General features: G+C 34.2%; 2 protein-coding genes across 2 annotated transcripts; one reads left to right on the forward strand and one right to left on the reverse strand.

Annotated features, from left to right (window-relative positions):
• Nucleotides 1–5,482: 5,482 nt before the first annotated feature.
• LOC133316816 (uncharacterized) lies at nt 5,483–9,371 on the forward strand (the record flags this gene model as incomplete). Its single annotated transcript, XM_061518600.1, is given in 5 exon segments — nt 5,483–5,768; nt 5,771–6,236; nt 7,718–7,826; nt 8,788–8,927; nt 9,233–9,371. Coding segments are annotated over 5 exon segments (1,140 nt in total), but the record flags the coding sequence as incomplete, so codon positions are not given.
• A 1,287-nt stretch (nt 9,372–10,658) lies between these two features.
• On the reverse strand, nt 10,659–14,532 carry LOC133316827 (uncharacterized). Its single transcript, XM_061518610.1, has 5 exons — nt 13,942–14,532; nt 12,807–12,965; nt 11,405–11,503; nt 11,119–11,268; nt 10,659–10,968 (listed from the first exon to the last, which is right to left on the reverse strand). Exons 1-5 carry the CDS (start codon nt 14,530–14,532, stop codon nt 10,834–10,836), a joined length of 1,134 nt encoding a protein of 377 aa, XP_061374594.1. The 3' UTR covers nt 10,659–10,833.

Genomic DNA, 14,532 nt, shown 5'->3' on the forward strand with positions numbered 1-14,532 from the left:
ATAGCAAATAGCAAATTAATAACACATTAAGTGACAAAGTCCACATGAACAGGTACTAGTTAGAGAATGAAGTTCAAATGGCCTTGGATTTTGACTACTTGTCTATAAAACCACTGGTAATCAATCCAATGATACCACTAATCAGCAACTCGAGTAACGAAAACAAGTGCAACAATAAAAGAAAGCAATACAAGAAACCGTCCATGTTTTAAATCAGCTAGATATTCTAACTTCTGCTCAGATCGTTTGTTGATGATTTATTTATAGACCAATTGAACCAAAATTTGAGTTGACCGTGAGTTGCTCGATTCATTTCCACACTCATCCTCCATCAATCTTTTATTTGACTTAAAATTCTTTCGCCTTGTTGTAGACTAAAATAAAATAAAAAGGTGCAAAATATTTATAAAAAAGAACTGCTTAATTTAATGTAAAATTAGAAAAGATGCTTAATTAGTGGTTGGTGTTTCAATTTCATCAAAATTAAATGCATATATAGGTTGATTATGCTTTCAATTCTGATTTTTCAGGCCACTGATTTTGGTATCCCTGTTCACTGGAATTCCATTTAACTTACACCGATGAAATCTCCCAGGAAATTGCTTGATTAGTAGGCTGAAATATTAAAGATTCCCCTAAATAATTAATTGATATTTTCGTGAATAACTCTGATGCAACTTTAATCAGAAAGAAAACTTCATGCACCACTTTCAAATTCCTCGTGACCAAAACTTTGGCCCAATTCATTCAATTTCCTATGCACGGAGGAGACTTAATTGGTTCCAAAAGCAGTACTCCACAGAGTTGTATAATCAGAGGAAAGCAAGAGAGAGCTTGTCTGAAATCTGTGTCGAAAAATATTTTTTTGATTTTCAAAAATAAAAATAAAAATAAAAATCATTTGAGAAGGCTTGTTTTGTAAAAAAAATTTAAAAATTGTAATTATTTTCTGGTTTTTAGAATCAAATGTAGAGAACATATGAGTTGTTTTTATTTTATGTTTTGATTTTTAAGTACTTTCAAATAAAAAAAAATAGAAAACACATATTTTATTAATTATTCTACAAAACAGTTTTAAAAATAAAAAAATTAAAATACAATCAAACAAACCATCTGTCTTAAACTTCTTGTTTTTTTTTTTTTTTTGGTACATAAACTTCTTGTTTTGTGTGTTGAACAAGTCTCACATTGACCAATTCATTAGCACAAATAAAATGACATGCTGATAAAAGTTTGTTCCCGCCTCAACGTTGTGCATATGTAGCGAGATGCTTATAAAAGTCATTAGTCCACGCAAAATAACATGGCACACACGTGACATGTTTGCATTAAATTTTTTGCCCCCATTTATCATCCAGCCTATCTAAACGAGCTAAAAGTTTTTAAAAAAAATTATTCGAAATAGCACATTCAAACGAGGATTTATTGCATCTTTTCTTAAATCTACTCTGTAGTTATAATAATTTGCAGACATCAGTTAAATGCAATTAATATATTTATGTAAATTAGAGCATATAACAAGCAAATTCATAGTGTTGTTTTAGTTCATAGCTCTTAAAATTCCTAATGGGCTTGAAAAGTGGAGGAAATATTCTATAGGCCCATCTGGGATAAGCATACTGCATACATAGTTGGCTTATACATAAAATAAACAAAAATACAAGAATAATCCAAAACTAATCAAGGCTCGGAGATTCATTGAATAGGATGTATGTTTTAGCTAATTGTTTATAATCAAGAGGCAAATAACAGTGCAATTTTGGGATATAAAAACATGTAACTCTTCGGAGTAAAATATCAGCCTTCAAAGTCAAGGGAATGACGTTACCACTAATCCATCCTAGCAGTCTCCCCAAAATTTAGAACTCAAGAACGGCATTTAAATAAAGGAGTGGTTATACTTATAATTTCTTTTTCTTTATAACTTCTTAAAATCATTTTTATGGTTATTGGATCAAAAAAATAACATTAAGCGGGACTTATCGATTTAATTTTGATTCAATAACTATAAAAAAAAAAATTGTAAGAGAAAAGAACTTATAAGTATAATACATACTGGATCTACACAACCGTACGTCCGTACAGCATGACTTTGCTATCAAATATAGCTGACCCTAATGCTTTACCACAAAGTGCTGCTGCCTCAGCACCATACAAGGATGGCACTCCACCGATATACCCCACTAAGCCAGCTAGCTTTTCTGGTGTTATCTATAAACTGTAATTCAGTTGAATAAGGTAAGCTGCTGCCATTAAATTTATGAAGGTAATATTTTGTCTTCAGATCAACAGAAACATCAGACTTACGAAAGTTGAGGTATCTTATTAGGATTATATAATTCTCCTCTTACAAGAGAAGGATCGTGTCCCTTGAGGACACAATTAAGAAATGGGATTCACCTGTGTATTCTTTACTTTCTCTTCCCTTAATTGTGTCTTTCTCGTGTAACAGAAGAATTATATAACACATGTTATCTTACACTTTGTCCTCTTTTATCATAATCTGAGCTTGCCGTAATAAATAACTATATACACGTTCAATTAGTACGTGAATGCGGTTTCAGTAAATTAATCAAGATATATAAGTCCAAAAGTTAAATCTGCTAACTCATGAATTTGTGTAACGGAAAAACTACTCTTATTCTACATATGATAAATTTTTCTCGTGCACATCCTTCGATAATTGTGCCACCTTTTTCTTTTCTTTTTTTCTTTTCTTCAGTGATGGAGTCCACAAATTTATCTATGTGATGAGATAACTTATCTCCTTTAACATGATATTAGTAAAACCCTTTGTGTAATGAGCATTTGATCACACATGGTTGTTGTCTGATTGATGTGCAACGAAAATAGTATCACGATTCATAAGTTGTAAACAACCTTCACAAATTGATAAAGTCGCAGTCATGGGCAGGGTTTCGTGTTTAAAATAAGCAGCCTTTTAAATAACATAACTTATGTCATTTCACTTTCACAAAGAGGTGAGACTCATATCTTTATTTTTTTTGTCTACACTCTCTCCCATAATCTATCTCTTTCTCTTACTTAATTAAAATAACATAATTTTATATCATTTGAAATGACATACACTTTTCTTTTAAAACAGAGTAAATATCATTTTGGATCCCTAATAAAAAACACGGTTCTCACTTTAGTCCTTTACAAAAAAAAATAGTTAGTTGGTCCCTATGAAATTCAGCACCTGATAAGAAAGATAAGATAGGATAGTATATCCTATCATGTTCTAATCAATTGTTTGGTGTGCTTGAAGAATAGAATAAAGTTATCAGGTTGGCTCATTTTATCCTACTGCTGATAACCTATCCCAAGGGAGGGCTTGGGTTACACTCCAATAGGACAGGATACAAAAAAACAAATTTATTTTATTCCAACCTAACCCTCATCGATCGTCGCTTTCTCCCTTGCCCCGTTCATCACTGATCGATCCCGATAACCTTGCCACCGGCTAGTTTGGCCAACCCCACCACGGTCCGCCCTTCCCAGCAAAGCATTATCGTTGTCAAAGAAAAGCATTAAGAAGAACCACAACACCAAAAACGGTGGCTAATTATATTATGAACCACAATAGCAAGAATAACCAACAGTATTTGATCATCAGGTTCGTTTCTCTTCTATCTAATTATATCAATACCCTTTTTTTCGTTGCAATCAAAATTAGGGATTATGTGTTTTTTTCTTTTGAATTTTTGGGGATTTAAGGCTTCTTTTCTAGTGTTATTCTAAAATTATGTTTTGTTTTGGTTGATTATTATTGAATTCGAAGAGAAAAAAATATGGCTCTTGTGCGAAATCCTAATTTGAGATTTAGGGTTATTGTAATGGTTATGTGTCTGTAAAGCTTATTACAGAGAAATGATTGTAATGACTTAAATACTTCTCTGTTGTTATTTGCTTCCACCTAGAGTACATATAAATTGTTGTATTTATATATGTACAGAGATGATGTTGGTATGTAAAAAATTATAATTGTTAGAATTGTATAAATAAATTTAAAAAATTTAAAATTAATTTATAATATTTATATGATATTTTGTTAGAAAGGGTATTTTAGTCTATTTATATCATATCCTGATGATATTTGGTGCACCTCAAACACATGACAGCATAGCATAATTCTATCAGATTGCTAATCCAGACATCCAGTGCACATCAAACACGGGATATGATATGTGTTTATCCTATCCATATCATATCTTATTCTTATGCAACTCTCTTATCCTATCCGTTTTTATCCTATCATGTCCATCAAACGGGTCCTAAAAGTAGATCCATTTTAGTCCTTTTGAGGGACTAATATGGATCTTTTTTAAATTTGTGAGGGACTACGATTTCAACTAAGGTCTATCTTGAATTTATCAGGGACCTCGATACTAATTTATTTTGTAAGAGACCAGAGTGTATATCATATTTTTGTTAGGGACAAAAAAAATATATTTACTCTAAAACAAACGAAAATTGCAACAGAATCAACATGACGCAGGTGGGTCACTCTGCTCTGACATTATAATTGGCATCGAGGGAATCTATGAATGCGAATCGTTGTAGTATAATATCTCAGGGAGACAAGGACAACTTCTTAGTATACATACGCATTTTTTGCTATATTAATAATCAATTGATGTAAGTCAAACACGTGCTTAGTTTAGTTTGTATCATTTTAATTTTACAAAGAGGTATAATTTACACATTTTTTTTTGTCTATTCTCTTCCTCACATAATTTATATTTGTCTCAGTTAAAATGATATAATTTTATATCCTTTAAAATGACACATTTTTTTTTCTTAGGGGACATTTGGTTCAGGAGTTTTGAGTGGTTTCCGAGCGAAGTGATTCCGCCATTGTCAATTCTTCACGTTTGGTAGAAGGATATCATGAATTTTACCCATCACTCTCAGTTGCCTAGCTATCGACAATTGCATGTTAAAAAGGAACAAATCCACTATTAACGAAAGCAACTTGGAACGTGATAATTTTTTGAAGATAGGATAAGTTAATAAAGTGGTACAAAACCGTGACAAGATTACCCCTCACACGTGAGCAAACAACTTTTTAAAATGATTATTTTGTAATTTCAATAAATTTTTTCATTAATATTTTATCTTCAACCAAACACACATTCAGAAATTTTACTCAATTTTCCTAGTGAAATTTTACCCAATCAAACAACTTTTTTTAAATTTTCCTATCTAATTCAATTTCTCTGATAATTATATTTCCCTGGTTAAAAGAAAATTCACCTAAACCAAACACCCCCTTAAAAATACTATGATCTTACACTTCAAAAGACCAAATTCGTCAATAGATTGGGCAAGGCGACAAAACTGATTCACCTTATTTCTACAAATCCATCTAAAATTTTATTAGGCCATAATAATAACAGTGTCAGAATAATACTTTAAAATTTCACTTTTAAAAAATTTATTAAATGAATTTAATTACAGTTAATTTATTCTCAAATAAACTGATTCACCTGTACTCGACAACCTCCGCGTGGTCTTCGCCGGCAGCGTCACCGGCAACCACGTGTACCCTGCTGTGGCCATTGCCGAAGGGCTCAAAATGGCCAACCTCTTCATTGGCAACCCAAATAGCATTGAAAGCGCTGCAATATACTCTGCAGGATACAACTTCGGCTCTGTCCCTTCCCATAGCCACCACAACCTCATCTTCTCCCCTTACCGTTTGGTGAAGTCTCTGATCCAATGCTTTCGCCATCTCAGAGATTTCAAACCCCATGTTGTTGTTGGGCTGGTAGCTATGTCTCTTTCCCCATTTGCCTCGCTGCTAAGCTCGAAGGCATAAAGCTTGTCATCCATGAACCCAACTCTGTCCCTGGTCTGGCCAACTCTGTTCCTTCCCTTTTTGCTGATGTGATTTTTGTTGCTTTTAGCTCAGCCATTGATAGATTCCCGAGGAACAAGTGTGTGGTTTGTGGAAACCCAGTGAGGTTGTCACTCATGAACCCTGTTTCAAAGATGAATGCAAGGTCACATTTTTTTCAAGGTTATGAGAAGACAAGTGATTCTAAGGCCAAGGTTTTGTTAATTCTTGGTGGGTCTTTTGGGGCTAATACTGTTAACATTGCAATGCTGAATTTGTATTATCACATGCTGAGACAGAATAATAGCTTGTATATTATATGGCAAACTGGGGTTGAAGCATATGATGAAATGGACAGCCTAGTTAAAAATCATCCACGCTTGTATATGGCATCGTAAGTGTCGTTCCATCCTCCTGCATTGATTTCTTTATAATCTGATACATCTCCATTCGTTGTGAATTCTTCTTTTGGGAATATAATCCCTTTTTGTGCAAGTAATTCTAAATGTAGTAGTTCATCTAAAATTGCTTAGAAAGTGAAACTATGGTAATGCTTTTTAGCTTTCTCTTTGTGAAAGGATTATATTTAGAGTAAATACCATTTTTCATCCTACAAAAAAAACACCGGGCCCATTTTAATCCCTTAGAAATAAAAAAGTTGACTTACAGTCCCTCAAAAATTCAAAATAGATCCAATTAGTTGAGATCATGGTTCTTCAGAAATTCAAAGAATACCTATGTTAATCCCTCAAAAGAACTAATATGTCGTGTTTGTTCTCGAGGACAAAAAAAAGTATTTATTCTTGTATTTATATAACATCAACATCATCGGGTGTTGTGATTTTGGGAATTTGAGAAGAGTGAGGGAAAGTTCTCTCCCACTTCATGATGTGAAAAGTCATTTCTTTATTAGAATAACACAAACCAAAACCTGGCTTTTTGACCGTACCAATGTGTTTTTCGAAATATTCCACCGATTTAGTTTTTTGACCAAACGTATTACCGGACTAATGTAGGAAGACATACATCAAGTGGCTATGTGTATAGTCGTGCACTTGACACATGCGCGTATTATGTTGCAGACGGACTGAAACGCGCACGTAATACTGACGTGATCAGACTGGACGGACTGAGATGCGCACCTAGTACTTACGTGTTTAGACGCGCACCTGGTACTGACATGTCTAGTGCGCACCTGGTACTAACGTCTCTAGTGGCATATGTGCATGTCTCACTTTTGTTATCACATGAAACACGCATGTGTCAGATGCGCGACTAAACGCGTAGCTACCTGATATGCATCTTCTTGCATTAGTCTGATAATACGTTTGGTCAAAGAACTAAACTGGTGGAATATTTCGAATAACGCATTTGTCAGGTCAAAAAGCCCCAAAACCTTTGCATGATGCAAAGTCAAATCATTTATCTTTAGTACACTTCCTGATGTGAGACCCCTCTATCCAATGCTTTTTGAAACTGGCATGAATGGGAGTCCTGCTTTCTTCAGTTCAAAAATAACCAGATAAACAACCTATTTTTAACGCCCTTAGTTATGTAGGACCAGTTTAAAATTAATTGATTTAATATAATCATTACTTTATCTAGGATTTTTCTCCTTTACCATCTTTCCAGCCATAAATTCTGTTATTTGCATCGGCATATTACTAAGTACTAAATAAATTCACCAAAAAATCAGTTCTAATTTAGGAGTATATTCTTTAGCAATGAATAAATCATTTGTAATAAAGTTCATTCTGAAGTTGTTCTAACTTTTGGGGTTTCTTTTTGAAAATAATTTTGCCTGCATCCTTTTTGTTTCACAGTACAATCTGAGGTCTAGTGATCACTTATCTGACGTATTCACTTTTTATGAAGGTTCATGCATTGTATGGATTTGGCATATGCAGCTGCAGACTTGATTGTTTCTAGAGCAGGTGCAGTGACTTGCTATGAAATATTAGCGACTGGGAAACCGTCTATCCTGGTAATTAGATATGTTTTGCTGTTCGTTTCATTCCTTCTTATTTTCATTATGCTTAAGAATTATAAAATATATTATTAGTTGATAAGTTTAAAAGGTGAATGTAATAATTCAGATAAATTATGTTGAACAGCCTTTTTTTAAAACATTTAAGCAGAATTTTAATCCCTGTGTGGGAACCATCTACCAAAAATGATAATGAACTAACTTGCTTAAACTATCATGTATTATTCAGAGATATTTAACGTACTATATCAACCGCAGAGATGTAGAAGTTTTGACTTGCATATTTTTTAAGCTCATGATGGCATTAATGATTTTCATAATGTTCAAAAAATAAATTAGTGTTAGATACATTATTCCCTTCAGTGCTCCATCATGAGACTCAGGAATTCAACATAATTAGTATTTGTGCAGTTATGCTGTTTTATGCTAGAGAACAGACCCTATCCTATGAGAGGTGTCTTCCAAATTTATGCTAATTGAGAGCTAAAATGCTTGTTACATAACTATTCCCAACAACTTCCCATACTGCTTTGTTCATTAAAATTAAAATACAAAACATAACATGTTAGAGAACTTCATATCATAAGATCCAATGTGTACATAAAGGCAATTATGGAATGTATGAATGGATTTGGAGATTGTTATCTGCATGACAAGAGTCCTGGGTATTTGTTGGACTTAGACTTCATACCACATAAAGTATATATAGTCCCCTCAACTGGCATAACAATATAGTAACAAACTATGCAATTGCTGTTTTTTTTTTTATTATTTCAATGTTGGTTTCAGTCATGATGTTACTTTGTATATGATACTGAACTGCATAGGATTTTCATGCTTTCCATATTTTCCAATAGTCACATATATAATGTAACTTAGGCCCCTCAAAGCTTTCCTTTAAGTTGGATCTGTGGCTCATACAAATGAAAATGAAGACCTTTTTCAATATTATTCGTAGATACCATCACCAAATTTCTCTGAGGGGAATCAGTTCAGAAATGCTTCCTTGATGGCAGGCTTAGCTGGTGTGACGGTTATAACTGAGGATGAGCTTGACTCAAGTACACTAGCAATTGCAATTGAAGAAATTTTAAGTATGTTGTCTTCATCTTCCATGTCTGTTACAAATTTAAGCTTTGGAAATCATACTATAAATATTCATAAAGCATGCCATATGCTTGGATAAAGAAATCTAAATCACCATATATATTGCTATCTTTGTTATGCCATTAACAGAACTTTGTTTTAAAATCCTGTATATTGGAAATTCAATAATTCTAACATTCAGCACTTTCCTGTTCGAGTTAAAGACCATGTAACCAAGATGAACATCATGTATCTTGAAGAAGCAACATGTATCTCTTTTTATCTATTCTTTTTCTCTTTCCTTCTTTCTTGATTAGACGGGACGAGAAGAAGATGGAAGATATGACTGAGAGGGCTCTGAAAGCTGCAGACACCAATGCCTCTGCTGAAATTGCAAAACACATTCTTTCTCTTGTAAATCTATCAACAATAAAGGAAGAAATGGCTCCAAAGTAGGACCTTAGCTTGGTGGTTGAAATAAATTTCTGCTAACAACTGGACCCAATAGCAATTTTTTCTTGGGGGCCAATAATCAAGACAATAAGAGCTCTAGTGCTCTTAGAACATGACAGCATAAATTGTTAGGAGTGTGATGATAATGCTAAAAAAGTTTGTGGAGGTCATATCTTTCTAACAGAGACAATGTCACTCAGATGAGCAAGAGAACAAAGATGTTTAATTTATTTATTTTTGAGAACCATGAGTGGTAATATATGTAGTGGTGTAAATCTATGTAGGAACTATTGGATTTATGCGGAGCGGTTTAGGACTTAGTATATTGGTATGCTTACCGAATCATCTTCGTTTCACGATTACCTCCTCTTGGTGTGCAGATCTCGTGTAGAATCTTCCCTTGTATGATTCTTCTTCACGAACTGCTCACATCAGCGCCATAGCACGAATAACCTCCTTGAAGCTGGACTGTAGCTGATCTTCCAGACTATGTCTCAAGAGAAAACGGGAAGTGTGTGGGCACTCTCTCTCATTTTCAGAGAGATGACATTACCTCAGCCTCTGCAACCTCAAAGTAAAGACTAGAGTGGCTGATGACTATAAGCGTAGAATATATATGGGTTCCAAGAAACCCTAGCCCTAAGCAGAATGGGCTTTAGGTTTCTTGAACTCTTCTTATACTCTAGACCCTATTGGACTTTAGTGAAAGAGCAAAACCCAATAATCTAGACAGCTTCGTCAGTGAAAAAGTACCACTATGAGTTATGCTTTTCATGATGGTCCACGTGGGTATTTTCTCTGATGATAATATTTGGAATAAGGAATTGTGCTTATTTCAAATGAGGCATGTTGAGGTCTTATTTATTTATTGCGTGTACAGACTAGTCAATGCAATATACCATTTAAGACCATACTAAGGTCTACAATACACTTTCCAGGTATTTGCTCCGTTTCATATTGATTTTGAAAGTAAATTACATAGTGGGATCACTTGATCCATGACAGAAGTCCGGTTGTTTATATCAATTTTATGCTATTTGTATAGCAATTCATCTTATTTTGCAGACTAGTTTTCCCATAAACATGTGATAATGGAGATATAACAAAAACTAATACCATAAGATCCAAAATGGGCATAGTTGAGGGCAAGCATCCCAAATATAATCACCCTACTTTGTCACAAGATACAAACTCCATTAAAAAAAAAAAGGATTACTTGCTAAAAGGCAAGACCAACTCTTGCGTATAATATGGAAAGGTCTCATCCCAATTAAGAAACCTTTACCTGATAACATATTTGCCCCCTCTTCACGAAGGAGGCTTAAGTTTTGAAAGATGAAAGAAATGATGATTGACAGCAAAGAATGAAAATTCTTGCTTATATTGGATATGAAAAACTATACACCAATTTAAGTATGAAAATTGCAGCTGTCCAAAAAACCATAAGGATTGTCGATTGTGTCATTCAGCGTCGAGCCACAACTTGTTGCTTACACACTGGGCAGAAATTTTTCTGAGCAACCCATTGTTTTATACACTGAAAGTGATAGCTGTGTTCACAATTAAGCCTCCCCAGCTCATCACCTCCTTCATACTCCTCCTGTACTCAAAAGCAAGATTAATTATATTCAATTATTTGAACACGTTTTAAAAGCTTTCTGCATTGCATATAGCCATATACAATATGTGAAAACAAAGCAATGTCAGGAACATTATATGTAAATCAGAAAATTTAATTTTACAAAATTACCTGACAAATGATGCACTTTTTATCAACTTGATGCTTTGATGCATCATCCAAAAATTGAAGCTTAGTAGTCTTCCTTATGTTGCATCCCATCTCATCTTCTTTAAGTCCAGTGTTCACATAACCGATTCTCTCACCGAGCTCCAGCAATTGCTATTAAACACAAATCAGAAATTTTGACAAACATAAAACAAAGATACATGTGCGAGGAAAATAATATCGATAGCTTGGGGATATAATTATTACAATAGAAAAATAAAAAAACAGCTTAAGTGGAGAAAGAACTCACCTCATAAGACATGTTATCAACGTCAAGTCTCAAGTCTCTGAATTGGTCGTGTGAATTTACCCGTCCCCCCATTAGAAGACTTCCTTGAAGCATCATTATCTTCAAAGCACCAGCAACAATCAAATATGAAATATTAGCTCTTAACTACAATAAGATCTAAGCAAAGACTTGATTTGATGTAACATAACGCTCCTATTTACATGCATTAGCATGTATCAAACATTATCCTTCAAGACACATTTATTAAAACGTTAACCGTGTTTGGCTGGCTAGTAATATCAACTCAGTAAAATAGCAGGGGTTATGCATCACTGTAGTCAAAGATGCATGGTAAAACCTCTCCATTCATAAATTACCAAAACATTAGCAAAAAGACATGATAATAAAACAAAATAATTAAATGGTAACTACAACATAAAACAAATGACCGTCTTAAGAGTTACAGGAAGCATAAGGTAGATAGTACACATGCCTCATGTCCATGAATAACGTAACTTTTGGGACATTTAAAACATGTAATTAACCACTAAAAGAAACTGACTTCAATGCAATTATTGTCAGTTAGAGTAAACAGTTCAAAGAAATTCTTGAATAAACATACATGATGTTATGTTAGGTGTCTATTCTACGATCCTATTTACACAAGAATCTCAACCCATGGTAAGCCAACTAAAACTGTCCCAGAAAAGAAGAGAAATGCCACTGAACCAAGCTGTTGACTCGACTCTCTATAACTATATTAAGAATCCAAAGTTTTGTTGCAGACCAGTTTGTTCTTTTTGAAAAGATTAAAAAAAAACTTTTTTTAGTTAAAAAATGTCTAAAAAACTTGAAGATAATTGAATAAGTTTTTAACTACCAAATATATTTTTCTATCATAATTTATTTATTTTTTTATATGAAGATGAGGCTTGGAGTAGTGCTCTATGCAATCGACCTTTACCATTTATCATAAAATTGGTAGCCCATTGAGTCATTTCTTTACATATCAAAAAATCATTCATTTTACCAATAACCACTAGTTCAAGTGGTAAGGAGAGGGTCTCAAGTCTTGGGAATGGAGAAAATGTTCTTGGGAGAACCATAGAAAAAACATACTTGAAAAAATATGATTCCGAAACTCAATTCAAGGTAAGCCAATCAAATTTAACAAATTAGTAACCAGTTCATTCAAGTCCAATCCACAGTAACTTCCAGTACTTAATTTGAATTCCAGAATTTTACATTTTCACATATTACTATTTTTGAAAAGTAAAAAATGATAAGAGTAAATTATCATTTCTGATATGAATAAACCAGAATTTGCTGAGTTTTTATGAATCACATTCAACCAAACTAAATCTGCACTTATCAGCATGCACAAAGAGAACACATGAAAGGGTGTATTTGAGCATGAGCCAACCTCAGGAAAACCATCAGAGGAAGGATCTCTAATATGGCGATAGTATGTTGCAGTTCCAAAAGACTCAGAGGCAAAGCGTGCTGTGGAAATGTCAGGATCAGTGTCCAGAAACAACATGGTTTCTGGGTAGACAGTGCGCCTTCCTAAATAAGATGAACGCTGCCAATATATTTATGATGAAGCAGGATTGTTAGTCCATAATCATGTCAAGGCATTTGAAACCGAACTGATGATGAACAAGCACAAATGTTCTTCACTTTAATAGTTAAAATTCAATTTCCCACATGCAAAAGTGTCATGCCTAAGGTTAATACATGAATAAGATTCTCAGAAAACACATGCACTGAAAAATAAAATATAAAAAAAGAGTAAACACCTTTTTTAGTCCCTGGCAATATCTACGAAGTCCTTTTCAGTCCCTAGCAATAAAAAAGGACCAAATTGGTCCCTGAAAGTACAAGAAAAATGCCACTCTACGTATTTGGGAGTTGACATAAGGACTAAGATGGCCCTTTTTTTGTAATTTCAGGGACCAATTTGATCCTTTTTTATTGTCAGGGACTAAAAAGGACTTCGTAGATATTTACAGGGACTAAAAAGGGTGTTTACTTATAAAAAAATGAAGAAAAAAAATATAGCCCTACTTGAAAACAATCGAAGACTTCATGCTCATATATAAAAATAAAAAATAATTAATTTTGTCTAGTAATTTTATAGAAATTAAAATATAACGAAAGTAGCATAGGACTAGGAAATGTGGATGAAAATCAAAGGACAACACACTTTTCAAAGTGCATCAATAGAAAAACCAGTGATCACTTTCTATACTGCTACTACGGTGATTTGTGAACAAAAGATCATAAATTAATCAAGAAAGGAAGGCCAAACAATAATAGCATTCTTAATGCACGCAAAAGTTCAATTTAGTGGGGAAAAAATAGAAACTTTATTAATGCAGCCTATCCATAGAAAGCAAACCATGTTCTTGGTCTTCCTACCTAAGAAATTAGACATAGAAGAACACAAAGAAGTGGGAGAATAAAATTTTCAACAGACTTAAGCACCAAATCATTCCAAAACAAAAAAAGAGCAAGAAAGAGAAGAAGGATCAATCAATGTGAAGAAATCAGAATACCTCCCTGTGAGTTATCTTCTCAACATCAATTTTCCCTCTTGCAGATGCATTCTTTCTGGACACAACACAATCAACAGAGGCAGCAGCATCCGCTGAGAACCCAATTCCAGGGCCACACCAAACATCTTGAAAATCCACACAAGTAGCAGAACCAGGATCTAGAACCCCACCATGGCAAGCCTTGCCGCTGTTACTGTTCTTCTTGCTACTGTTCCTCTTGTGCTTCTTTTTTCTTGCTTTCTTCCCTTGCCAATCCGCTGATGTGCGAATCACCGCCGGCACCGACACCTGCTGCGACGCACCGGCGGTGCACCCGAACCCTCTGAAGGTTGATGCAGGAAAGTTGCTCTTTTTCCTGCTGTGAGCACTGCCATTGATGGTGGTTTCATTGGAGGAGGTGTTGTTGGAGAAAGTGGATAGAAGCAGAGAGGAAATGGTGGACTTGCAGCGAGTGGATTGCATTATGGAAGGGATTTGCAAGTTCGGATCTGTTTCTGAAATGGGTTGGTGGCTGAACCCGAATTGGTTCCTGGGTTTTCTCCACTTTATGTGTTGTGCTACTGCTGTTTCTGTTTCTTTGATAACAGGCAT

This window comes from Gastrolobium bilobum, unplaced genomic scaffold (genome assembly GCF_033153095.1).
Source record: "Gastrolobium bilobum isolate Gb01-03AN ecotype WA unplaced genomic scaffold, APGP_CSIRO_Gbil_v1 utg993, whole genome shotgun sequence".
Classification (NCBI taxonomy): Eukaryota; Viridiplantae; Streptophyta; class Magnoliopsida; order Fabales; family Fabaceae; genus Gastrolobium; species Gastrolobium bilobum.